General features: G+C 46.1%; 1 protein-coding gene across 1 annotated transcript in view; it reads right to left on the reverse strand.

Annotated features, from left to right (window-relative positions):
- LOC124789291 (carboxypeptidase E-like) overlaps window positions 1–27,754 on the reverse strand; it is a 305,166-nt gene that overhangs the window by 63,107 nt on the left and 214,305 nt on the right. Inside the window, exons 7-9 of the mRNA XM_047256607.1 lie at window positions 24,518–24,657; window positions 15,766–15,892; window positions 7,463–7,647 (exon numbers count right to left, since the gene is read on the reverse strand). Coding sequence (XP_047112563.1) covers window positions 7,463–7,647; window positions 15,766–15,892; window positions 24,518–24,657 — 452 coding nt within the window. The remainder of the gene's footprint in view (window positions 1–7,462; window positions 7,648–15,765; window positions 15,893–24,517; window positions 24,658–27,754) is intronic.

Here is a 27,754-nt window from a genome sequence, read left to right on the forward strand (position 1 = left end):
GGTGAAACATCCTCGTCACAAGGACTTTGTTGTCGGTGACTGGTCCTGTGAAGATGCAAAAGAAGACCTGAAGAAGAAGAACAGAATTCTCCTCCCTGATAATATACAAGCAATTACTGTAGGTCCATCCAATTGCAGGAAGACCGACGTCCTCATGACGCTGCTAACACATGTAGATGGAGTCCGATTTGAACATGTTTGTGTATTCTCAAAAACAGTTTCAACCCAAGTATCAGCTATTACAGGAGATATTACATACACAACATTCGGTGAATGCGGTGCTACCCTTCCACCTGAAGATGCAAAGCCAATCACTGTCTTCATATTTGATGATGTTGCTGAGGAAAACCAAGACCAAATTCGAAAATATTTCTGTTTCGGTCGTCACATGGGTGCTGATGTATTTTATCTAACCCAAACATATTCCAATATCCTCAAGCAGTTGGTTAGGGATAATGCAAACCCCATTATAGCCTTCAAACAAGACAATCTGAATTTAAAACACATTTACCAGGCAAATGTCGAGCTGACAGGTCGTTCAATGATTTTGTAAAGATATGTGCTGATTGCTGGAATCATTCACAGTATGGTTTTCTCATTACTGATAAAACAAGAAAACTGAGTGATGGTAGGTACCGGCGAAACTTTCGAGAGAGTTTCTGAATATATAGCACGGTAAGAGAGGATAGTACATCAGTATACGCTGCACCATGGACAAATTCGCGCGTATGTCTAGCTCTCAACCCGAGAGAATGGGTGTACACATCTTGTACCTGGATGCGAAAATTCAGGCTATTGTGCATAAAGGTGGAGGTATGCGCAAGGAACTAGAGACGTATTACCAGACTCTTCTGAGAATGGTGAATGTGTTAAATGAGTTAGTTAATGAAGTCCGCAAGTAAGTAGCCGACTTAACTGAAAATGTCGAGCCTATTGAGGGGGAAACAGATGTAGAGTTCCTTGTTGTTGAGAAAGGGCAGCAGGCACATAGTAAGAGGAAGAAGAAAATGAGCGGATGCATAAAGCCTAACGCTGCGGAGATGTCTGATTGGTATACACCAAGATGTCAACAAAGCAGAAACTGATTCAAATGCCGGAAGCAGTTTGTGACAAATTACAGTTGCTGAGGTTAGGGCACATGGACCGACAGCAAACCTTTAAGCTGGTTGCTGAACCTCTCGCCCGCCCCCGGTTAGCCGTGCCGTCTAACACACGGCTCTCCGGATTGGGAAGGAGCGCCTGGTCCCCGGCACGAATCTGCCTGGCGAACTTGTGTCGAGGTCCGGTGAGCCGGCCAGTCTGTGGATGGTTTTTAGGCGGTTTTCCATCTGCCTCAGCGAATCCGGGCTGGTTCCACCTCTGCTACACTATGTCGGCGACTGCTGCGCAAACAACCTCTACACGTACACGTTCACCACCATTACTCTACCACGCAAACATAGTGGTAAAATGTAAATGTAAATGTCATGTTACTAGGGCCTCCCATCGCGTAGACCGTTCGCCGGGTGCAAGTCTTTCGCTTTGACGCCACTTCGGCGACTAGCACGTCGAAACATAGGGGTTACACTCATGTGGGGTGAAATGTTCCCTGGGGGGGGGGTGGGATGGGGGGGGGGGGATCCAGCGGGGGCTAAAACGCATAATAACCCTGAAAGATAGGTTCGGTGTGGGGCGGCAGAGGAGTAAAGTGGACCGCGGTAGTCGTCAGGGGGCTGTGGCGGGGACGGAGCCTCTCCGTCGTTTCTATGCCGCCAGATAACATACATACATACATACTGAATCTCTCCGACAGCTCTCAGCAAAAACAAAAACGCACGATAACGATGATGTTGCAATTGGCGAATTCATTATCCATCACGCCCCTGGTCAAATAGAACATTTGGCATTAGCAGGGGAAGACCGTACATGTTGGGTATGCATCCTGTAACTGTAACTGATGACATAATGCAATTGGTGATTTGCGGTTTGAGAGAACACCTGGCTTAATGAATCTTATTTCCCTAAGACCTACCAAGAAACCTATAAATTATTCAATTACTGATAGGGAAATGCGCTGTGAAATATTGCACATTACTGATGTACATAAGATCGCGAAAAGCCTGAGCAACAAGAAATATAAAACCACTATAAAATCAATACTTGAAGGCGAAAACGGCAACAACAACAACAACAACCACTACAGCAGCAGCAGCGGTGACTTTATTGACATATTGCATAAAGCAGTGAACAATCGAATCCCGCAGTATACATATTATGACGACCCCAACGAGCTAATAGATCGACTACGGCTGCTCATGGCATCAGCTGGTGGAGGTAATTACAGCTCATTCAAATGAGGCTGTTTCAATAATCTCTGAGCATAGAGAGAGAGGTATCGTCGAATAAGTATGGAGACAGTAGTTCGAGAACTGCACAAGAAAAACATACTCTCACAGGCATGTTATGATTAAAGGACTGGATGACTTACGGCAAGCTGATCTCGTAGATATGAGGGAATATTCACATGAGAATAATGGATTGAAATATATTTTAATGGTTATCGATACATAGTCCAAATTTGCTTGGGCTTACCTGTTAAAACAAAAACGGCTAGAAATGTCGCAGATGTTTTTGAGTGTTTGCTACAGACAGGGATGAATCGATACCCAGACAACCTCCAAACTGATCACGGCGGCGAGTTCTACAATAGGTATTTCAAGACCGTGATGCAGCGGTACGGAATACATCACTACTCGACATTCACTCACCTGAAGGCGAGTATCGTGGAGCATCTGAACAGAACAGTAAAAGGTTGACTGTGGATGCGTTTTAACCTTCGAGGCTCATACAAATGGACGGATATCCTCCCAGAAATAATTGCTCAGTTTCATTGAACCAAACATACCACAATAAAAATGAGACCAATCAGTGTTCGTGGTAATGAACTCATGGATACGGTGTACTACTGCATTAAAATGCTGGATCCACACAGACAGAAATTTAATGTAGGTGATTTGGTACGTATCTCAAAACGCAACATGGCATTTGAGAAATCATACCTACCGAACTGGTCAACAGAGATAATTACAGTTTCAAAGGTGCAAAGAACGAATCTTAGAACATATAGATTGAAGGATGGTGAAGGTGAAGAAACTGCAGGCTGCTTCCACACCGAGGAGTTGCAGAAAAGCTCAGAACTGGATGTTCTTCTCCTGGAGAGACTCGTAAGACGTCGTGGAAACAAAGCAGTAGTAAAATGGCTCGGTTTTCCTGCTACACAAAACAGTTGTATTGATACCGACTATTTGCTATATAATGAGCATGCATAGTCCACAAGCACCGCAGTAGCATAACATGTGTGCTAGGAGATGCATTACAGGATGTAGTGGTATTGTAGACAAACTGTCAGTGGGATTACACAACTACCGAGGACCTGGGACACAGCCTCAAAAAACGCTTGGCACGAGGTGATAAGGGGCTTAATCTGCTTGACGGAGCATGTATGGAACATGACACTGCAAATAAAGATCTATCAAGTCATCACGTTGCAGATGCGATGCATCGCAGCATTTGCAGTTGATAACACCTGCGAGGAAAAACTAAGTTGGGTTCAGGAGTGATGAATATCAAGTGAGTTATGAATGCTGCACGTAGTGCACTAAACAAGAAGAAGGACAAGGGTGGGAAGCAGACCTGTTTGAAGAACTGTAATCTGACTGCGATGTATGCAGCTAAAAATGTACTGAAGCAGAAAGATGTGGGAAGAAGAAGTCCCTCGCTGGTGGTGCTGCAGCTATAGCCCGAACGGTCAAGAACGTACAAAACTCCCAAGCACATTTAGAAGAGGCAAGAAGACATAACCTCATGACGGAAGCCGCAGCCATTGGAAAAGGACTAAACTTGAAACCATACACGAAAGGGCTTAGTCTATTCATAAATTAAAAAAAGCCCATTAGCGGTCCTACCAGATCGACCACTCACAAATACTAATCTTACAAAGTATGTTAGAAACAAATTCAATATACCAAGATTCCGTGGCGTGTTTATGTGGGATACATTACTGAAGATTATGTGGAAAACTGGTGAATGTGGCATTGTGAATTTAGATGTTGCTGGAGGCCCCAGCACCCACTGGGAATCATATGTTATGAAAGATGCGGATAAAGTCTACTATTTCGACTCATTCAGTGAACTGCAATCGCCAGAAGAATTACAATGATACTTCACTCACAGAAGACGTGTGTTCTACAATTACCAGGACTATCAGGACTTTAATACGTACCTCTGTGGACATTTATGCATCATGTTGCTCTTGACGTTTGCAAAGAAGAAGAAGCATGCTATATACGGAGCAGCTTTAAACATTCCTTCATCAGTTGAGGTTCAGATGCAATGTTGTACAGATTGACAGTAAAAGAAAGATAATCTGTATTGCGTGAAACTTACTTCCCGCCAATTGATTTGAGTGTTGGTGAATGGAGTATTGCATTGATTGGACTGCAGACATACAACACCATCCCAAATATCACCTTAGAGTAACAACAAACTGCATCTGGATATTAATGGTGAAAAAGATATTGTTGAAATAGAACTGGGTACATACGATATCGACGATTTAAACGAAGTATTAAAACAGTCTGGAAAAGGTATTGAACTAAATGCAAACATCAATACACTTAAATCTGAAATAAGGACTGTAAATGCAACGATTGACTTTAACCAGAAAGGTTCAATAGGGTGCCTGCTGGGTTTCACAAAAGGGCAGGTTTTGAAGAAGGATCCACGTAAATTTTACAAGTCAGATCAGACTGTGGACATACTTCCTGTCTGCACAATCGTAGTCGGGTGTAACACTGCAAGAAACTCCTATCTCAGCATTGACATTGACATTGGATTATTTGGAGCTGCGTATTATGGACTAGAATAACCAACTTGTTGACTTTTGTGGTGAGGAGATCATTGTACAATTACATTAAGGGGGGATGGGCGCAAGGTATAAAACAAGTGCATGCAATCCACAGTATGTCACTTCGCTACCTAACAGCAAAGTAATAACACGTGCGAGCTACGAGTTCCTTAAATGAGTTGGCTTGAAACCACGCAATGTTGTCCTCACTCAGTATAACCAGTCCAGTAGAGTATGACGAGAGAATTATACGTCAGGAATCCTTCTCTCATAAACTTTATGCTTCAGCCACATTTAACAAGAACGATGAAATTAGGATTGACATCCAGCACCAAAATGCACTCACGCTTCCATGCAAGAGTTTCATATATCTAGAGGGATCATTCAAGAAAACTGAGAGCAGGGAAACAGTGGTATCCAAGCTTACACGTAACGCTTTAGCATTCCTGTTCCAAGAGATAAGCTATGAACTCAATGAGTCTGAGATCAACCGTACACAAAGTCAGCATAACATCAACCATTAAAACATACATCTCTGCATGACCATGTGATCAACTACTGCCCACTCCCTGGTGTTGTGCAATGCGCTGTATAAATGAATAGGTGGTGCGCCATACCTAGAGCAATTCACAATGGCATCTCAATGGGTGAACATCATTGCAGAGGCCCAGGGTTTCTATGATGTGAGTGTAGACAGTTCATATGTAAAGATGTAGCGTTTGTAGCATGCACACAAGATGCTGGAATAATAGAGAAATTCTTAGCAAACTTTGCGTCACCAAGTTCTTTCAAGTACGTGAAGTGTGCTAAGACATGGAAGAGTGCAAAGTGATTAAGAGATTTTTACAATGCAGTTCACTGGGATGATCCTGGCATACCCTATAAATGTATCGTGACAGCGCTTAATTTATTCGATCGCATGGAATTTACATGAAGGGGAAGAAGACATAATGGATGCATCAAATGTTTAAGTTTGCTGTTATTCAAGACCTGGAATTCTAGGGGTGTCCTTCTGTCCATCAATTCAAGAACATGTATGAAAAAAGTGTTGCTGTGTCTCCTTATGAAAATGTAAAATTACTTTTCAGTTCGATCAGAAATAAATGAATTTTTACCTCACAAGCTCTGTGTTGTATGAAAAAAGTGTTGCTGTGTCTCCTTATGAAAATGTAAAATTACTTTTCAGTTCGATCAGAAATAAATGAATTTTTACCTCACAACCTCTGTGTTCTTTTTTCTTAACCTTGCTCCCATTGTAGCAGTGTACAGTTTTTTTTAACGACGTGCTATGTCTGTGGATTTGTTCAAGTACAGGGTGCGCGGCGTGAACGAGGCTGCAGAAACGATCGTACTTTATAGCTGCCGCCCTTGCCGTGACGTGACTACAGACAAAACAAGTAGTGTACTTGCTTCCCGGTGTTGCGACTGGAACCGACCGACTGTGTGTCTCACTCCGCCGCATAGGCACGGCGCATGCCCGGTTGCTTACGTTTTCGTGGGTGTCGACTGACAACCACGAACAGCGTGAGGCACCGTGTTACACATCCGACGTCAGTGTTCACGAGCGCTCGGGATCGACGTCGTGCTACACTTTTTTGGTGTGTATGTACGTTTATTTCTAAGCCTTTACCACGACATTTTAATTATCCTATTAACTTTTTATTCACTCTCGTTTTTTTCTCGTTATTCTTTTTTCATTTAGAATCATTGCACACGGTATTTTACTACTGTATGTGTGCTATCTGTTCATCTGCACTTTTCCACAACAACAGACGCCACACATTCGTGATTCCGTAACAGTATGACGAAAGTGAAGTACCGATGTCAGCCGCACGAGGGCATAGAAATAATTGAGTGACGACAGGTGAGAATTTGTGGTGGGGCGGGTCTCGAACACGGATGTCCCGCTCGACGTGAGCGGTCGCCTGCCTCGAGCACCTCCGGTATCCGCCCACGCCTCGCCATCGTCGCCAGGTCTTAACTTGTAGCACACCACTGCCGGAATACTGTGCGAGAAGTTGAGGAATTGGCGCGCATGGGGGGCGTGCTCGAGGCAGGCGAGCGCTCACGTCCACCGGGACATCCGTGTTCGAGACCCGCCCCACCACAAATTCTCACCTGTCGTCACTCAATTATTTCTATGCCCTCGTGCGGCTGACATCGGTACTTCAGTTTGGTTCAAATGGCTCTGAGCACTATGGGACTTAACTTCTGAGGTCATCAGTCCCCTGAAACTTAGAAGTACTTCAACCTGACTAACCTAAAGACATCACACACATCCACGGCCGAGGCAGGATTCGAACCTGCGACCGTAGCGGTCGCTCGGATCTAGACCGTAGCGCCTAGAACCGCACGGCCACTCCGGCCGGCATTATGCAGACATACTGCTATTAATTTGGCCAGTCGATACATAACGATTTATACCAGAAACCTGAAAACAATTCGTGTCGAGAGTAAGACGGAACAGGGGCGGAATACTGAGAGAGCGGTGCGTCGGGTGGTAGGTAGTCGCCCGCTTCCTCACTGCACGACTCTGTAAGGCGAGCAGTCCACGAGCTGCAGGCCGGTGCAACTGACCTGTGTCCGCGGCATGGGCGGCCCCTGGGCCAGCGGCATGAGCGCGAAGTCGAGGCGGCGCGCCTCCGAGTGCGGCGGCAGGTTGGTGACTATGGCGCGGCGGCTCTGCGGCTGGTAGCCCTGGCGGGAGGCCGTCACCACGTAGGCGCCGGGCGTCAGCAGCCGCCAGTAGTCGCCCTCGTGCACTGCGGACACACACGTGTGCTCAGCTCAACCCACAAGCTCTGCACAGACGCACAAATTACTAGTATTTAGTGCACTCGAATGCATCTTATCGATTCCTTTTCTTCTATAGGTGGAGAAAAATTGTGTCCCCATATTTTAACCCTGGATAGCTGATGCCAGTTGTTGTTGTTGTTGTTGTGGTCTTCAGCCCTGAGACTGGTTTGATGCAGCTCTCCATGCTACTCTATCCTGTGCAAGCTTCTTCATCTCCCAGTACCTACTACAACCTACATCCTTCTGAATCTGCTTAGTGTATTCATCTCTTGGTCTCCCTCTACGATTTTTACCCTCCACCCTGCTCACCAATGCTAAATTTGTGATCCCTTGATGCCTCAGAACATGTCCTACCAACCGGCCCCTTCTTCTCGTCAAGTTGTGCCACAAACTCCTCTTCTCCCCTATTCTATTCAATACCTCCTCACTAGTTATGTGATCTACCCATCTAATCTTCAGCATTCTTCTGTAGCAACACATTTCGAAAGCTTCTTTTCTCTTCTTGTCTAAACTATTTGTCGTCCATGTTTCACTTCCATACATGGCTACACTCCATACAAATACTTTCAGAAACGACTTCCTGACACTTGAATCTATACTCGATGTTAACAAATTTCTCTTCTTCAGAAACGCTTTCCTTGCCATTGCCAGTCTACATTTTATATCCTCTCTACCTCGACATCGTCAGTTATTTTGCTCCCCAAATAGCAAAACTCCTTCACTACTTTAAGTGTCTCATTTCCTAATCTAATTCCCTCAGCATCACCCGACTTAATCCGACTACATTCCATTATCCTCGTTTTGCTTTTGTTTATGTTCATCTTAGGGACCAAAATTACTTACGATGTGTAGGTCGACAACGCACCATCTTTAAACTACGGAAACTTGGCGCCGAGCGCTCCGATCGGCCGCGTGGTCGCCCCGTTGCCCGTTCGTTAGTTGACCGGCAGCGCTACGGCTGTCTGTTCACACATACAAACGCCCCTCGCCCCGCCACTGCCCCAACGTGATACGCGCACGTGTCGAACAGTTCTTGCTGTTTTCTCCACCTCACGTCAGAGGCATTCACAAGTAAGCTTCACTTCGGCACACACGCATCACCTGCGATTTAGTCACACAGTAAGCATGGTGGCACGATATTCGTTTGAGGAACAAATAGATATGGTTTGTTTGCAAGCAAGGATAGAAATACTTGTTTTGCAAATAAAACCGCCTTTTCCTGCTGCCACATAATTTATTTATCCCTTACGCATTTCGCCTTTTTCTTGTTCTAAGGCATCATCAGTGGGGTCTATAACGATTCAGTTTTGTTATTTTTAGATTATTAAAGAGTTCACGTGGCGATTTTTTATTTATAAAGTAATTAATTCCGACTTGCTCATCTGCAGTTCCTCTCATCTGGTTTGGAGGCCGCCCTACCACTTTATTACCGACATACAAGCACAACTTTGCGTTCTCGCCTTCTTCACGCTGTTCACCATGTTTCTCGTTGTTTTCTGTGGTGTACTATCGTTTTTTTGCCACTCGATATAACTATTTCGTCGGACACAGCTTTTAACAACGTAAGTATTGCAACTCCATTACGTGTTTCCTCTTCTTTGGCGTGTCTACCTACTTGTTGTCAACTTAACGAAGAATATGTTCAAGACTAACTTCCATTCATGACGTTTATACCGTGTGTGTGTGTGTGTCTGAGAGAGAGAGAGAGATGGAGAGAGAGAGAGAGAGAGAGAGAGAGAGAGAGAGAGAGAGAGAGAGAGAGAGCTAAACAATTATTTTTTTTTTTTTTTTTTTTTTTTTGGGAGGTGGGGGTATGTTGGTGATTTGAATTTTATGGTGTTGAATATGAATGTACTAGCCCTTAGCGAGTGGTTGAAAGCTTTAGTGACAGCTGATTTGACTTTTCGTTTCAATATTTTGCTTTGGTATTCCGTATGTGGTAATTTTCTTGCAGGGTTAGATGTTTTTTTATTGTTGATTGTAAATGTTTTCATGTCATCTTCTCTAGTGGTTGGTTTGTAGTCATGTTCTCTTAGGTGTTCTGCATATGTGTCCCATACTTCCAGGCTCTCATGTGTTCTTTGTATCTGACATCTAATATTCTACCAGTTTGTCCTATGTATCTGCCTTCACAAGTGTTATACAGTAGAAGTAGATGATGTATACCTACTTTCTGGTATATGTGTCTGTTTTTGTCAGTTTTGGGGAGTATTTTTGTATAGAATAGTCTGTTGTGTATGCTATGTATATTCCTTGTCTTTTGAAACTGGCCGAGCGAGGTAGCTCAGTGGTAGCACACTGGACTCGCTTCAATCCCGCGTCCGGCCATCCTGATTTAGGTTTTCCGTGCTTTCCCTAAATCGCTCCAGGCAAATGCTGGCTGGCATGGTTCCCTTGAAAGCGCACGGCCGACTTCCTTCCCCATCCTTCCCTACTCCGATGAGACCGATGACCTCACTGTTTGGTCTCTTCTCCCAAAACGACCAACCAACCAATTTTGAAAATGTTGCTGATTTTGTGAGTGAGTTTGTGTTTGTATGTGATTGTGTACCAGCTTGTGTTTTCTTTCATCTTTTTCTGCTTCTCCTGTGTAGTTGTTATAAGACTGCGTCTTTCTGTTTGGTTCCGTTGTGTTGTTGTCTGTGGTTTGGTGCTTTCTGCTTTTATTTCACATTTAATTTTGTTGTTTAGCTTTGTGACTATGTTTTTCTTGTAACCATTATTTTGTGCTATCTCTGTTATTATGTCCAGTTGTCTTTGGTGTCTGGCACTGTGCTGAATCTATGGAGCATGTGTCGCACTGCTGCTTGCCTTTGTGAGTGTGGGTGGTTCTGGGATTGGGGAATGATGTAATGTCCGTTGCTGTAGGTTTACGGTAAATTTCAAACATATGCTTATTGTTTTGTTTTTCGATTGTTATATCCAGAAAGTTAATTAGCCCCAGGATAAGCAGAAAAAGATGAAAAAAAACGCAAGATGGTACATAATGATATACAATACAAACTCACTCATAAAATCGCCAACATTTTCAAAAGACAGGGGAATAAACGTAGCATACACAACAGGCTATTCTATACAAAAATACTCCCCAAAACTGACAAAAACAGACACATATACCAGAAAGTAGGTGTATATCATCTACTTCTACTGTATAGCACTTGTGAAGGCAGATACATAGGACAAACTGGTAGAACATTTGATGTCAGGTACAAAGAACACATGAGAGACTGGAAGTATGGGACACATATGCAGAACACCTAAGAGAACATGACTACAAACCAACCACTAGAGAAGATGACATGAAAACATTTACAATCAACAATAAAAAAACATCTAACCCTGCAAGAAAATTACCACATACGGAATACCAAAGCAAAATATTGAAACGAAAAGTCAAATCAGCTGTCACTAAAGCTTTCAACCACTCGCTAAGGGCTAGTACATTCATATTCAACACCATAAAATTCAAATCACCAACATACCCCCACCTCCCAAAAAAAAAAAAAAAAATAATTGTTTAGCGCTCTCTCTCTCTCTCTCTCTCTCTCTCTCTCTCTCTCTCTTCCTGTTGAACATATACTCCCTTAGGTTGACAACAAGTAGGTAGACACGCCAAAGAGGAGGAAACACGTAATGGAGTTGCAATACTTACGTTGTTAAAAGCTGTGTCCGACGAAGTCGTTATATCGAGTGGCAAAAGAACGATAGTACACCAGAAAAGAGAAGAAGAAACATGGTGAACAGCGTGAAGAAGATCACAACGCAAAGTTGTGCTTGTATGTCGGTAATAAAGTGGTAGGGCGGCCTCCAGACCAGATGAGAGGAAACGCAGATGAGCAAATCGTAAGTAATTACTTTTTAAATAAAAAATCGCGACGTGTCCTGTTTAAAAATAACGAAACTGTATCGTATAGGCCCCACTGAAGATGCCTTAGAACAAGAAAAATCGAAAAGCGTCTGAAATAAATAAATGAAGTGGCAGTAGGAAAAGGCGGTTTCATTCACAGAACGGCTAGCCGACGGTAATGCGCGTCAAGCTCGACGGCGGTACGAGGGACACTGCTCTGCAAGACGCCACCCGCACACACAAACGTTTACAGCAGCTCACCGACGACTTGGCGAAACAGGCTCGTTAGCAGGATGTCACGGTGATGCTGGAAGTCCTCGAAGACGGCGGGATGCTGCACTTGAAGAGACTGTTCTCCAGCGCTTCGAGGAAGTACCTGACACAAGTACTCGAGCTGTTGGACACGACATGAGGGTCACTCGTCGCTTAATCTCGATGTTTTGAGGGGTGACGGCCAGCACCCGTTTAGTTTCCACCCTGTCCTATGGCGGGCTATGAACACAGGCTAGGGTTTTGCCGATGGTTTCTGCGACGGGTTGCACCAGATGCTGACTGCCCCGCCATTGTGTTGTTTACCGACGAGACGGCCTTTACGATTCTCGAGACATTCATTACTGGGCGAGGGGAAATACTGACGCCACGTACGTCCACGGACACCAGGAACGGTTTTCGGTCAACATTCGGGCAGGCATTGTGGGTGACCATCTGATTGGGCCGGTCCGTCTACCTTCTCGACTTACTGGGGCAAATTATCTTCACTTTTTGTAAGAAACTCTACTCGGTCTGCCGGATATACGGCTACGCATGTGGTTGCAGCACGATGGGGCGCCCGCACATATCGGTCGTGCTGTATGCACATATTTAAATGAACTCTTCAAAGGCGGGGTAGCTGGCTGAGTTGCTCGCAGGACGTGGCCCCCACGATCACCAGACCTCACGCCACCGGACTTTTTCCTGTGGGGATTCTTCGAGGTTCCAGGTTCCCACCTGGATGAGAACTACCTAGAAACGAAGAGGAACTAATGGATCATATTCAGCATACCGCCAATCGTATCAGAGCAATGCCAGGAATCTTTGAAAGAGTTCGGCAAAACACCGTTGGACGTTACCAAGCTTGTATCGCGTCAGAGGGTCGCCAATTCGAGCACCTGCTTAAAGTAAACAATGTCCTAGGTACAAAAAAGGCCCTTTTCAGGGCCGACCCGATTTGTAACAGACTTCCTGTACGCGAACTAACAGCTGTTCACGAGTTTGTTCCCGGTACTTCTTATCACGAAGCAACAGTGGATGTGTCGGGACGCCGGCGGATTCGCCCCCAGGCCCCCAGAGTGGGAGGCTGGCGCGCCGCCAGCGAGCGTGCGGCCCGCCGCCATCTCCGGCAGGCAAAGCATTCGCGGTCACGCGTTGTCCAGAGCATCCGGCAACAGGGCAATCCCGCGGCCAATCGGAGCTCGTGGCGCCAAGTTTCCGTACTTCAAAAATTGTGCATTATCCACCTACACAACATTAGTAATTTTGGTTCCTACAGGCATCAACTATCTAGGGCTAAAATTTCGTGACACAATTTTTCTCCACTCTGTATAGGTCTGCTAACTGTAGTTGTGTTCCTGTCTTAGTGACTGTTAGTAATCACGCCATCTTTCAAAGGAACTGTACAGGGTCGTTTTGATTCTGTGTTGGCACACACCAATCTCTGACCGAGGACGTTTGCCAAGCTGTACAACCTTCATTGTGTCAGGGTTAGCAAAACCCTCGTTTTGTAGCTTTGTGCACGTTATCCGTATACTTGTATTCTGAATGTTTCGACGAGAGTATGGTTTCCTCCATGCTTAAATGCGCTACGAGAACTTTCTGCTCATTGGGTTCCTACAAGTTACCGCCTTACCGATTTAATAGTGGGAATGTATTGCACTTTCTTACTGTATGAGTACAATAGTACATAGTGCAATATGAGTAATGTTTTGTCACTGCTTTCTTTCACTTTTTAAAATGTCGCTAAAGTGTTTCATTGTCGCCATTGTATAGAGTTATGATTTAATGTCTGATTCGTGCCTCCTACTTTGTACACTGGACGACTGCAGTAAGGTCAGTTTGTCTGTGTTACGAGACAAGTAAAGGTTGTCGTGGCGCTTTCACTGTAGCGTGCTAACAGTCGCTGCTCCAGACCACGTCTCGCTCGTCCTGCCCACGTGTGACAAGTGTGTTCTGTTCTCGTGGGTAGGACAGCGTCCACTGCACCACTGATTCGTTGGTAATGTTAAGATCTATCTTTTGAGTGGATGCCGTCTCACTTAATTCGTGTTCCTTGTAACGAGACAGAACAAGACCGTACAATAAATAATATTAAAATATTGACTGTTTTGCTCACAAACCGGTACCTGTTAAACTCTCTTGATATTACTTACATGATTGATGCCGATCATAAGAGGGCTGAAATACGTACATTGCCAGTTTCGTGGATCACGCTTCGACGTAGAATTTCCTCGACGACTCCCCTTGCCCAGTTGTTTCAGTTAAATGAATTGCCAGGTGTCTTCCTTATAATTCCTGTTTGTTAGGAGTTGTAAGTAGTTGAACCAGGCTACTTGCTACACACTCATGTACCGTCAAATCTCATTATCAGCCCAGTAATATCCAGCTAGATGAGCTGGAAGAGATGCAGTGTACCGTCAAATCTCATTATCAGCGCAGTAATATCCAGCTAGATGAGCTGGAAGAGATGCAATCTCTTACTGGTGTCCACGGAGTTTTGGTGCATCGTTCAGTGAACTAATCTCTACTTGGCACAAGTTTCGAACTTTTTCAGTTGTACATAGTAGCTTTGTTGTCGTCCCACGGAGGAGGGGCGGGGGAGGGGAGGGGGGACCGACAATCTGTGCCCACAGTGTCGGTCTGCTGGCAGTGAGCCGAATGGTGCGCCGCACGGCCACCAGATGCGTGCTGCGCATTTGGAACAATAACAACGATGATCTATTACGAGTCGCGGGGTTTTATGCATTATATTGGCTGATTCGACAAGGAGCTCACTGTCCCTTATATACGGATACTGTGCTAGAGCAACTTTCCATTCCGTCCCTATATTTCACGACGTAGTCACTTATTTGGGAACGGAATCGCGACCTCGTACATAAGACAGCAATGAGTTAACAGATACTGGAAGTTGTGTAATCGAGGGTACTATACATTCTCCGAAAGTGCTAACCAGATTTTAGAGAGTGAAACACCGCCAAATTTATCCCTTTTCGGATCTGCGATAACAGAAGGGAAATCACAGGACAATGTCAAGTTCATTCCAGTGTGTCTCTAATTAATATTGCTATTGCGAGAGGCTTGTCGTTGCTTAGCGACTACTTTGTCAGAATTCATCTGCGTGAAAAAACAGAATTAGTTTCCTCACAGGTACGGAAGGCACATTACCCGATCGAGATACCTGTGCAGCGGTGTGACGAGTGACAGCACGGCCTGTGACGGGGGCGGAGAGTGAGCTGAAGCGACGGCAGGGGGGCAGGGCTGAGTCGCTTCCACTCAGCTGGGTGTTCCCAGAGAAGGAAACCCATCAGGGGCGTCTCAGCCCTTCTGAAGCTACCCCGGCCGACTACTGGTGGCGTAAGTGTCGAAGGAACGAGGCCGGGCACACCTCAGCACACCTCTGGGGGCATCGAGTATCCCAGAGGGAACGTGTAAAAAATCACCAGGAAGAACCATTCGCGATTTCCGACGTGCTACCAGCAGTCCATCTCGCATCACGACCTGACGAGTCTCGCACTCGGCGTGACGGTACAGGGGGCAGCGTGTGCTCCCCTCGTAGTGCCGACTACGGAAGGATGGGGACACACTTTACAGCACAGAGCAGGAACTGTCCTGACACCGCGACTGAATCAGTATTACAATCCAGCCTGTCACAAAGCGGCATCTGTCAGCGAACGCTTTGTGGACTGTGATGTTCCTGAAGTGCACCGGCCTGCCCACAGTCCCGACACGAATCCGGCAGAACAGGCTTAGCATGAGTCGGGAGGTCGGCTTCACTCGAGACCCCGACGGCCGGCGTCAGTGCCCTCCCTCCGCCTTTGAGGCACAACGGGTCACCATTCCCAAGCAGAGATTCGGGCACCTCACCCAATGTATCGTCAGCAGAGTTCGAGCCACCGTGTAGGTGAAGGGTGGGCACATCCCGTACTGATGTCCGAGCACTTTTGTGGACACAGTACGGTTTTGTTTTTGAGGTAGGGCCGCTCACCTGAGGTGACGTCGTGTCGGATGTGGACGGGCTGTCCGCTGGTGACGTTGGCCACGTGGATGACGGCGTTGGCGAGCGGCTTTCCGGTCAGCGCGTCCGTCACCACGCCCTTCAGCCCGATGTGCGCCTGCAACACACACACACACACACTCAGCCGGTCGTCGTAACAACCAACCTGACGCACACAAACACAAACACCACGATCCGTCAGCAGCCGTAGCATACGCGCGCTGCCGTCGTTACGCTCTCGGAGGCAGGTCCTACCTATGTACAACCCCTGATAATGAAGTCAGAACAGTCTATCGGGCAACACTGGCCACTCACAACGCTGCACCTGCGTAGCGGCCGCTGTTGGCAGCCTGCCCCCACCGTAGTTCGGCTAAGCTCCGTGTGTCTTCCGTGTTAAACCTGTCGGACGAAGTGCCTGTTTAGTGCGCCGGTTCTGAACCGAGAACAGGACGATGAACGAGCAAAGGATTTTGTTTCGAGCTTGGCAAGACAGCGAAAGAAACGCGTGCACTGCTGGTACGTGTTCGTGGGCTGAAGCACACCCCGTGAAGTTTGTGTACGAGTGGTTCGCCGGTATTCGAGGAGGCCGGGAAATTGTTTCTGACAGTCCCCGTAGCGGAAGGACATCAATTACGAACGACTGTCGATTAACAGTGCGCACCATAGCGGATGAACTGCAGATGAACTGTGAATCCGTGCGACAAATCCTTACCCACGAGTTGGGGAAGAGGAGAACGTGTTGTCGTCCTGTGCCACATCACCTGACCGACGATCAGAAGCAGGCACGTTAAGAGGCTCCACAGGATCATGTCCAAATGATGGATGCCACACCCAATTTCTCGAACCGTATTGTCAGAGAGGATCAAACCTCCTGTCTCCGGTACGACCCTGAAACGAAACGGCAAAGCATCGAATGGCGTTCTCCGATATCACCTCGTCGGTAAAAGGTAAGAGCCGAAAAATCACGCATCAAAACGATGTTCGCCACGTTCTTCGACCGTCAAGGCATTACCCCCGAGGAATTACTACCCGTAGGTATGACGTTGAACGCTGCACGGTAGGATTTTGACCCGTTTCGTGCAACGTCTACGCAGGTTACGACCTTAGTACGCACAACAAGGTTACTGTCTTTTTTATTCATTACAACGCTCGCCCACACACAGCCAATATCGTCAAACAGTTCCTGGCAAAAAAGTTCCACCATACTCGCCGGATCTCAATCCTCCAGACTTCTTCCTATTCGCTCGACACAAACTCGCGTCGAAAGGAAAGAGATTTGACGATATTCCTGACATCCAACGAACATGGCGCGGCTTTTGAACACCATCCCAAAGGAAGACTTCGTACAAAGTTTCCAGGGCATGTATCGCAGAGCTCAGCGGTGCATAGTTATGGAAGGTGACTATTTCGAAGGGCAGTAAGGTAACTGTAGTTCATAGTTCGTCTATGTTGGTATTACAGGACTATTAACCGAACTTTATTGTCAGAGGTTGTATCAGATAGCTTATCACTAAGTGTAAGTTACGATAAATGGAAATGTGAGATATTGTAATGTACAAACAGGTATCGACGTTTTTCTTAATCGTGCATTAGTTATGTAGCTTTTTTCCCTATAATCGTTTACAGTCGCAGTCTCTATAGTGTTGCGTTCTGATTGCCGCGGTGTTGATACGCAGTGTGAAAACAGCTCACGCTCTATCCTGCTCCGTAGCGAAAAACGCGCGCGGAACACATTAACAAGTTTACGGAAAAAAACTGCTCTGAAGGTTTCCGAGGAAGTGTACTCTTTACAAGTTAGGGTGTTCTTAAAACGGGCTGCACAGATGACTCGGTAGTATTCTAGAATGGTAATGTGGAACAGTCAACGGACCCATTGTGTCTCGGTTTGGTCTTTCTTTTTTTTTCGTTCAGTTTTAAATACATACATACCTTAAATATAAAATGCATTGTATTTACGCCGATTAAGAGCTATCTAGCCATCTTTTTATCAAAGATGCCCATCTTCTTGCATATCAAATGAAAAATTCCACTTGAAATTTAAAATATAAACTAGGAATCCTTGATATTTTGTAAAAGATTGTCAATAAAAGTTATTTAAATTAAGAAAACATAATAAATGTTTGGAACAAAAATGAAAAATCCAAGTATGGAAAATAGAGTACTTCTCTTTGGACCGTGTCTACTATTTTATACGACAGATGTAGTCTTATACGAACCAGAGAGATAAGCGTCGTAGAAATATGGAAAACAATAATTTCCACCGCATTGAGCACTCAGTACAAATGCTGCATTTATACATTTGCCACCGTACCAGTGCAATATGAACCCAACAGAACTGATCTGGAGCCATGTTACGGGATAGAAATAACGAGACGTTTAGGCTGCCAGACCTGCTGGAGCTAACGCAGGAGGCTTTGTGACACAGCATTGCCGAACGCCGACGGGACGCAGAACGGCATGTCCAAACAAGAGGGGAAAATTTGGCGCTCGGGTGAGATTACCAGACGACTGATTAAGTACTGGTTTCAGTAGCTTCAGTACTTAACTATATCGAGAAATCCCTGCAATAAACTTTTCCTCCACACACAGCTGGCTCAGAAAAATTATCCTGTTTTCAAGTTAGGAGTTTTCATCGCAGCTGTTTTTAATTACAATACTAAGATAGCTAAGAGCGAGAGCATGCTGTGCTTGTCATCTGGCCCCCTAAGAAGCGCGCGCTAGTGCTGGAGTTCCGCATAATATTATTTCATTCTCTTTAAAAATTATATTATATTATATTCTTTCTCTGCTCGTCACATTTTACGTTTCACATGACTGCAGGTTAGTCGGCCCAGATGGCCGGCAAGTGTTTTTCTCTGGTTCGATGCGGCGGTAAAGCCGTTTCCCCGTGCTATCGCCCGGTAGATCTAACTGTACTCGCGACACCTTGGCTTCTGCCCCACGTGAAACGAAATCCAATGGGATTCCAGCAGACACGGAAGAACAGATGCTGCAGAGTTAACATCTGGTTCATTCTTCTTTTTGGTCGGCTGCGCGACATGCATGCGGGGAACGCAGTAAGTGCAGTAATGTCCACGTGCACATTAGGGAAGTTAATGCTACTGATGTGTATAAACACGACCCGTAGCGGTCTCATTAACATTTACTTCGCAAACAAAATGCACCGGCAACATCAAAGCACACTCCGACACGGCTTAGGCCTACGCGCTGCCCGAGTTACGGAAAGGGCAGCTGCGTAAGGCGACAGCGAGAGGCGCTTCTCACGACGGCCACTTGCGGCTGGCCGATGCAGCCTGTATTTTTCACGTCGCTCGAATGCAACTTGAAATGAACAACTCTACGAAATTTTTTGTCCCAACAGTTTCTGAGCAAAGCACCGCTAAAGTTGAGAACGCACAACCGATAGATAACTTCTTTCCTCATCATCATATATTTTGCTACAAATCGAGGAAAACATTGTTACTGCTAATGCTTACGTACCCACAAAGCAAACACTGTTCAACGATACTGCCGCAGGCGGTGCGAAGGAGGCGAAGGCTACGACGGGGGGAGCAGAGGACCTCTGTTCGATTCCCGAATGCACTGTGCTTTTATTTGATTTTAATTATTTATTTATTTATTTTATCTCTCAGCACTGACATTGGGACTAATAGAATGATTATAAAGTTAGATAAATCAATAAGGAATAAGAACGAGGTCGGCAAATCAATTTCTCAAACGGCTTGGATTAGCAAAGAATTAAAATTTTTAGCCTCGATGTAGAAAGCAATTCCGAGTAAGACTGCTGCGACTTGGTGACGACGCAGAACAAACAGCCGAAGTGCGCAGCTCGCTTGCAGCCTGCCGCCCAGCGGAGCTCTAATATCGAGGCTTCTGCAAACCCAGCGGCAAGTGGCCAGTCGCGCGGATGCTACAACGATTCACAGCATAGTTCACGATTAACTTGCAGCTTCGATTTTTCAGGCAACGTTATCCTATTCGCGGTATTCAGTAACATTAAATGCAAAAGATGAAATATTTTAAATGTAAAACCGGATTGTTTTCCGCTTATTCTTCAGACGGGACGATAAACATGCACCAAAAAATGTTTTGCATCACCCCGGTTCCCAGATCTCCTGAAGACAGACGTTGACTGTCGATATTGTATCACAGACACAGTCCCTTTGACTGTTCAGAGATGTCAGTAAACCCGCACAAAGATGTAAACAACCGTGCACAAGCAACGCCTATTATACGAAGGGGGTCCGATAGCCGATCAGTTCCAGTCATTCTACCAGGAGGCAGGTACATGGCTCGTGTTGTCTGTAGCTCAACCGTGCCTAGACGGTCAATACCGCGGTTCGATCGTGTCCGCATTGTTACCTTGTGTCAGGAAGGGCTCTCAACAAGGGAAGTGTCCAGGTGTCTCGGAACCAAAGCAATGTTGTTCGGACATGGAGGAGATACAGAGAGACAGGGACTGTCGATGACAAACCTCGCTCAGGCCGCCCAAGGGCTACTACTGCAGTGGATGATCGCTACCTACGGATTAAGCTCGGAGGAACCCTGACAGCAACGCCACCATGTTGAATAACACTTTCCGTGCAGCCACAGGACGTGGTGTCGCGACTCAAACTGTGCACAACAGGCTGCACGATGCGGAACTTCAATCCCGACGTCCACGGCGAGGTCCCATCTTTGCAACCACGACACCATGCAGCGCGGTACAGATGGGCCCAACAACATGCTGAATGGACCTCTCAGGATTGGCATGACATTCTCTTCACCGACGAGTGTTGCATATGCCTTCAACCAGACGTTCGTCGGAGATGTGTTCGGAGGCAACCCGGTAAGTCTGAACGCCTTAGACACCCTGTCCAGCGAGTGTAGCAATGTGGAGGTTTTGGGGTGGCATTATATGGGATCGACGTACCCCGCTGGTGGTCAGGGAAGGCGCCGTAACGGCTGTACGATACGTGGATGCCATCCTCCGACCGATAGTGCAACCATATCGGCAGCATATTGGCAAGGCATTCGTCTTCACGGACGGCAATTCGCGCTCCCATCTTGCACATCTTGTGAATGACTTCCTTCAGGATAACGACATCGCTCGACTAGAGCGGCCAGCATGTTCTCCAGACATGAACCCTATCAATCATGCCTGGGATAGATTGAAAAGGGCTGTTTATGGACGACGTGACCCACCAACCACTCTGAGGGATCTGCGCCGAATCGGCATTGAGGAGTAGGACAATCTGGACCGACAGTGCCTCGATGAACTTGTGGATAGTATGCCACGACAAATAAAGGCATGGATCAATGCAAGGGGTCGTGCTACTGGGTATTAAAGGTACTGGTGTGTACAGCAATCTTGACTACCACCTGTGAAGGTGGTACAGCATGCAACGAGTGGAACACGGGTTCCGGCCACATGTCGCGCTAGCTGCGCCACTGGTGATTTGTTGAACAGCGTTCACGTTTGGGGTATACAAGTGGCAGCCGTAACTGTCTGTGGTTACCACACTGGATTCGCATTCGGGAGGACGGTGGCTTCCGGCCACCACGATTTGGATTATTCGTGATTTCTCTAAATCGCTTCAGGCAAATTCCAGAATAATTCCTTTGAAACGGCACGGCCGTTTTCCTTCCCCATCCTTGATAGCATCCGAGCTAATGCTCCGTCTCTAATCATATCGATGACGATGGGACGTTAAACACTTTTTTTTATGGCACGTCAGGGATTTTAGGGGGAGATCGAGGTTTCCACAATAACAAGAGGGTGTCGAGCGAAAATGTCCTAGAATCTTGCATATTAGGTTCTTCTCATGTGGACGCCAAAAATGAGCCGAATCTGTAGGAACCGCTGTTTGTGTCGATGGCGCGCTCTGTAGAAGAACGTCCCAGAATATACATGAAGCCCATCACCTCTTGACGCAAGGGCTAGAAGCTCACGCTCGGCATAACCAAATATTATTTAAATTGAAGGTGGAGGAGAGAGGATGGAGAGGAAAAATAAAAAGAGGGAACTGACGGTATCAGCTGCGTCAGAAATTAACGGGGAGTGAGCGGTGACGAGTGAAGCCAGACCTCCCGCTCGCTAGGCGGCCGCAGATGCCGGACTGCCCCGGCGCTAGGCGTCCCTCCTCCGCCCCCCCCCCCCCCCCCCGGCTATGTTTATTTTCACGAGTGCACATCATAATAGTGTAATATGGAGCTATAGTTGGTAAAACTGATATATGGACGTGAAAATGACCGTAAGTGTGTAACTAAGTGGCAAAACTATCACCACAGCATAACTCTAATAATGGTGCTTCATCTTTTTTGATCTCCAACAGTACAAACATGTACATGAGTGTATAGACACCTGAAGATGGGCGCAAACCCGAAACCGGTCGTGTGACGAATAAACAACCTTTTATTGTGACTGGTAGCGGATATTTTTCTACAACCCCATTAAATACAATGTCATGCGAGTAACAACGCGAAAAGGCCAAATATTTTTCTTTATGTCGTCACAGGAATCAGCCGCAATCGTTGTATACCCGGTGGAGAAGTCGTACGTGAAAGACCGGATACACATTATCTTCCAGCAGCCGAATACCGTGCTGGCGTTCAACGCAAGAAATCGCAGGCGCATCGCTGATAAACTCTCGTCCGACTGATTGTCAGGTTTTGTTGGCGCCGCGAGCGAGTCTCGCAGCAGGTGAACGCGCTCGACGAGAGGCGTGCCGTGCCGTGAAATCACGAGCCTGCCTCCGTCGTTTCGCTGAGGCATCCCTCACACGGGGCGTAGAAGCTCGTGCGCAAGTGGAGCTGTACAAGTTTTGTGACGCCAGTTCCCGTGGTTGCGCGTTGACGAAGCACTGCCGTGTGTGAAACACGAAACGAGTCCTACGCCTTTTCGGCCAAGTCCGAGGAAAGGTTTAACCGATAAGAGTCGAGAAGATTCTCTACATCATAAGCAGAACTTGGGAGCTGCCGTAATGGATTTTCTCGGTTTCTATTAAAGCCCGTATTTCATCGGTTTTACACTGTCAGAAAAAAATTTCGCAGCACGAGTAAATAATTAATGTAGAATAATGAAATTTCGTTTGTCTAGGTAAGATATTTAAGCGATTAACATGGCAACATCGCAGCTTAATGTATGTGCGAGATAAGCCACTGCAAATGTGAAATGCTCGTACATTAATAACGGATGTTACCACTAGAATGTCGAATGCAAGCATGCAACTGAGCACGCATTGTGTTGTACATATACCGGACGTTAGTATGTCGGTTGGGAGTCGCATTCCTGTTGCGCTCGGTCGGTCAATACAGCGACGGTCAGTGCTGTTTGTGGGTGACGGTGTCCCGTGTGTGCTCCATTGGAGGCAGGTCTGGTGATCGAGCAGGCCGACGCACTCTGTAGAGCAGATCTGATTACAAAAACGGGCGAGCGTCATCCTGTTGGAAAACGCTCCCTAGAATTCTGTTCACGAGTGGCAGCACAAGAGGTCGAATCACCGTACTGACGTACAGATTTGCAGTCAGGGTGCGCAGATAACCACGAGGGTGCTTCTGCAGTCACACGAAATCGAAGCCCAGAGCACAAACCAGGTGTAGGCAAAACCGAGGCAGGCGCACAAAGAACTTTATCACTATGAGGTCGCACCCGCACTCGTCTGGATATACGCACTGATCCGGTAGGACGGGGCGTCCTAAGGCTGTTTTATCCTCGCCTGAGTCTACTCTAAACTGCCACTGGGAGAGAGTAGACGTCCGAGATGGGGACAGTCGTGCCACGTGTGGACGAGCGTTGTCCTCTTGAAAAATTGCACCACGATACTGTCGCGTGACAGGCAACACACGAAGACCCGTGCTGTCTGCAACGTACAGCTGCGTAGTCAGGGTTCTCCCAACCACAGCCAGCCGTGAAATGAAGTCACATCGGATTCTTCCCCACGCTGTGCCTCTACAAGACACTGGAAGTACAACAATACGGCGATCCTCGCTCGTGGTGATGAGACGCGGTCGCGGTCCACTGCAACCTTAGTGTCGGGCACACTGGCCGTCACGTTCTCGTGCGGTCCGACGTCCGGCCATTTCACATGCCACCGGATCTGCCCCTATTAGACCTACTAGCCAAATGAGACCCGTTTCAAATTCCCTGGTGAGTGTCGATAATGCTGTCTCACACGAGTACGCAGCACCTCGCGTTTCTTCAGTGTGACCAGCTGACACGTGACGGCGCTGTTCACACCCCTCCAGCACCCTGCCAGGCCTGGCAATGGCACTGAACGAGGACAGCGGTGACACACCGTGGGGGCCGTTCTGTCTGTCGCGGAGAATCGCGTATCCATCATTTAGACACCTACCGATGGTCTGCACGTGTTTGAAGTTGCACGGGCATCTCATCACGTCTCCTGTGAGCTTCATTTTTCTCACAGCCTGTGGGCCATCGTGTGCAAGCCATGGAACATTGGATCGCAACTCAGTATTGGTTTGTTGATCCAAAAAAAATTTCTATATATTGAGGTGCATAACACATTTTTAAATATTGCTTATGAATGTGTGTGTACACACACACACACACACACACACACACGCGCGCGACCTACCATAAATGTGACAGCAATACTGCAGTAAACAAATGGTCATTTTTATTTTTGCAAGAGGACTTGACATTTTGCGCTTTCTCGTTTCAAATCTCGCATTTTAGGTTTTCTGAAATTTCTTGTAGTGAACAGAAACACAGATATAGAGGCGACAGCTGCCGTCGACCCACCTGCCAGATGTAGTGGATGAGGGCGTCCTTGTTGTTGAGCCACTCCTGCTGCAGCGTGTCGGCAGGCGGGTACTTGTCGCAGCCCAGCTCCAGCGTGATCTCGAAGTCGTTGGTGGCCAGGTAGTTAAAGTCCTGCATGCCTGCAACAGACGCCCGAGTCTCCCCGACACCGTCGTCTACGTACACAGCTTCACGGTACTTCGTCACCAGTTGCCGAGACGCCTAGCATTGTGGCACTCAAAGGGGTGCAGTTCTTAATAATGTGACTCAAAGTTACGTGCAGTCATACGGTTCAGCAGTACGTTATTACTTAATACACTCAAAAGTTTGCATAACTATTTTCTATGTACTATCAAGTCGAGAGAGATTCAGAAGTTATATAATATTATTACTTAGCCACGAATGTATGTGTGGGTTATTTTAATTTTGAATTGTGTAGGTTAGAGTCATAACTCACATGCTCCAAAATAATGAAAATTGAGATGCCGACATATTCTGATACAGCTTTATACATAGAACATAATTCACGAAACAGTTATTCACATTTGGCACAAGATCCCTGAGAAAACCGGTGTTAAACTTCATGGTTAGTTTCAAATATCTCATGATCCGCGGGATCTTGTGAATTTTGTCCCGTACCTCATCTTGACCAATCAGCGATTAACTCACTCGTCGCGATTTTCTTGTGTAATAGTAAATATTGATGCCAGTGGAGTGTGTTTTCTGTTTTGTTCAGTCATTCTGGAGAATATAATCCAAGATAGCGGTTGGAATAAAACTGATTTGAGACACAAGTCATGGAAGAAAACGTTTCACCCGTTGGAGAAAGAGGAACGCCAAGGAAACGTTCACAGCATTCAGAAATGTGGAAGAGTCAGGAAGCCAAACGAATGAGGTTAGAATATCCTGTTTTCTTCGTTGTTTTCAAATTAAACTGATTATTGTTATTGGCTTCATTTGTTCCTCCACTAAGAATTTATAGGACTCTTTCTTTGGAACACTGTAGAAGAGAAAGTGGCTTGCAGTCGGAACCAAAAAGTGTTGCATATCGAGTCGCAATACGATAGGTGCCGCGAAACCAACATCGTCCAAACAGCTCAGTATCAAAACTCACAAGATCCAAAATGAGGATTGTGAAAACGTACATGTTCCATAGCTCATTAACAAAACTCACATGATCCATAACATAACCTTAAATAATTGTAATTTCTCAATAAGCAAACATAATCTGAAATACACATAATGATTTATAGCCATTGTATGTATGGGACATGCGCACGATGCATCTATAACACGTTTTTAGTCATTTGTGAAAATTTATGTTTTTGGAGCATGTGAGTTATCCTTCTAACCTACTCAATTAACTCCTCACAATATATAATTATTAATTTTCAACACGATGGTGGTCACCTTTATATAGGTTCCTTTGTACAGAAGGGGGTGCTGTGAGCCCGAGATACTGCTGCCGAGAGGTAAATGGCAGTTGGGACCAGCTAGGTGATGGAAACCTGAGTCACATCTTTAGGGTTCCCCTCAAAACTCGCTCGTAAAAATATATAGGAAAGTCCATTTAGGGCAGCCACAAGAAACAGCGCCGGGCACGACAACGCGATGTGTCACGTTTGGCCGCTGCAACACGTGCCGTGTGGCCAGCCCTCAGCACAGTGGGCTCAGCACGCTTCAGGCTGACACAGGTCGGCAGGTGAACCGCCGCGACCTGCCACACTCGCTTCCCCGTGCTCGCCCCTCGCTCTATTGTCGCTCATCCCCACTCTGACTCTACCACGGTTTTGTAAATGTCAAGAGACGGTCACTTTGTAACTGTTTTAACTGATACTTTTGTTAAAAGATGAAATCTGATAGCCAATCCTGGAACACTCATTCTCTCCAGTTTCAGTGCAAAATACTGTGTGCTTCGTGCTTCTTTGGCGTGCAATTACCTGGTCAAATCAGCTCTCCTCCTGGAGTTCTGACTGTGGCGTGGACCCCGATCTTCACCTGCGCCGCTGTGACTGACCTTCAGTTATTAGTACACAACATAATCACTCGACTTAAATCTCGGAACCTTGCCATATTAATAAGTAATCCCCGACATACAAAGCGTAATACAATCTGAAGACACTTCGCAGGCCGGCAGCGGTGGCCGAGCGCTTCTAGGCGCTTCAGTCCGGAACCGCGCGACCGCTACGGTCGCACGTTCGAATCCTGCCTCGGGCATGGATGTGTGTGATGTCCTTAGGTTACTTAGATTTAAGTAGTTCTAAGTTCTAGGGGACTGATGACCACAGATGTTAAGTCCCATGCTGCTCAGAGCCATTTTGACACTTCGCACGTATGTTTTCGATCACTGTACTATCTCCATTATGAAATATATAAAGGTAAAACGATTTATAGACAAGCGTCCATTTTGTTTTCAAGTGTTAACAAGTTGAGACACGTATACGATTAGTGCATGCTGATGCTATATCGTACATTGCATTGCACCTATAAATTATTCATCTCACTTGGTGAGCTACACAACTTAATTGACATTTTTATTACTTTACTGAACTAATTAACTGATGTTAATATAAATATATTTCAGAAGGGATATATGAACTTTCCAGATACTAGTGCAGTGGAATAGTTCCATGTTTATCTGGCGACAAAAACAATTGAGACGCTGAACACATATTCTATAATTCAAAATGGTTCAAATGGCTCTGAGCACTATGGGACTTAACTTCTGAGGTCATCAGTATCCTAAAACTTAGAACTACTTAAACCTAAGGACATCACACACATCCATGCCCGAGGCAGGATTCGAACCTGCGACCATAGCGGTCGCGTGGTTCCAGACTGTAGCGGCTAGAACCGCTCGGCCACTCTGGCCGGCTATTCTATAATTGTCTAATTATACTTACGAATCTGCACTTTCGAGGATGTTATTCTACATTTTGACTTACAACGTAATGATTTTATTACGGTAAATTGATAATCTTTACTTATGGCCGTCTGACAGAAACTGAATAAAACACAATTTTAGTGCAGCCACTGCAAGGCATCGTCAGTGCTCTGGAATATGTACATATGTTTGCTATTTAATTTACATTTTCGTCACTGTACGTTTAGGTTATAAACAGTTCTGCTGGTTGGTGTTTCCCATTAAGTAGTAATATTTTGAACTGTACTTACAGGTTGCGTGGATGATTTCCCACATATTACGCTCCTGTTGTATTTTTGGTGTTGTTCTTCTTC

The sequence above is a fragment of the Schistocerca piceifrons genome, chromosome 1 (assembly GCF_021461385.2).
Source record: "Schistocerca piceifrons isolate TAMUIC-IGC-003096 chromosome 1, iqSchPice1.1, whole genome shotgun sequence".
Lineage (NCBI taxonomy): Eukaryota > Metazoa > Arthropoda > Insecta > Orthoptera > Acrididae > Schistocerca > Schistocerca piceifrons.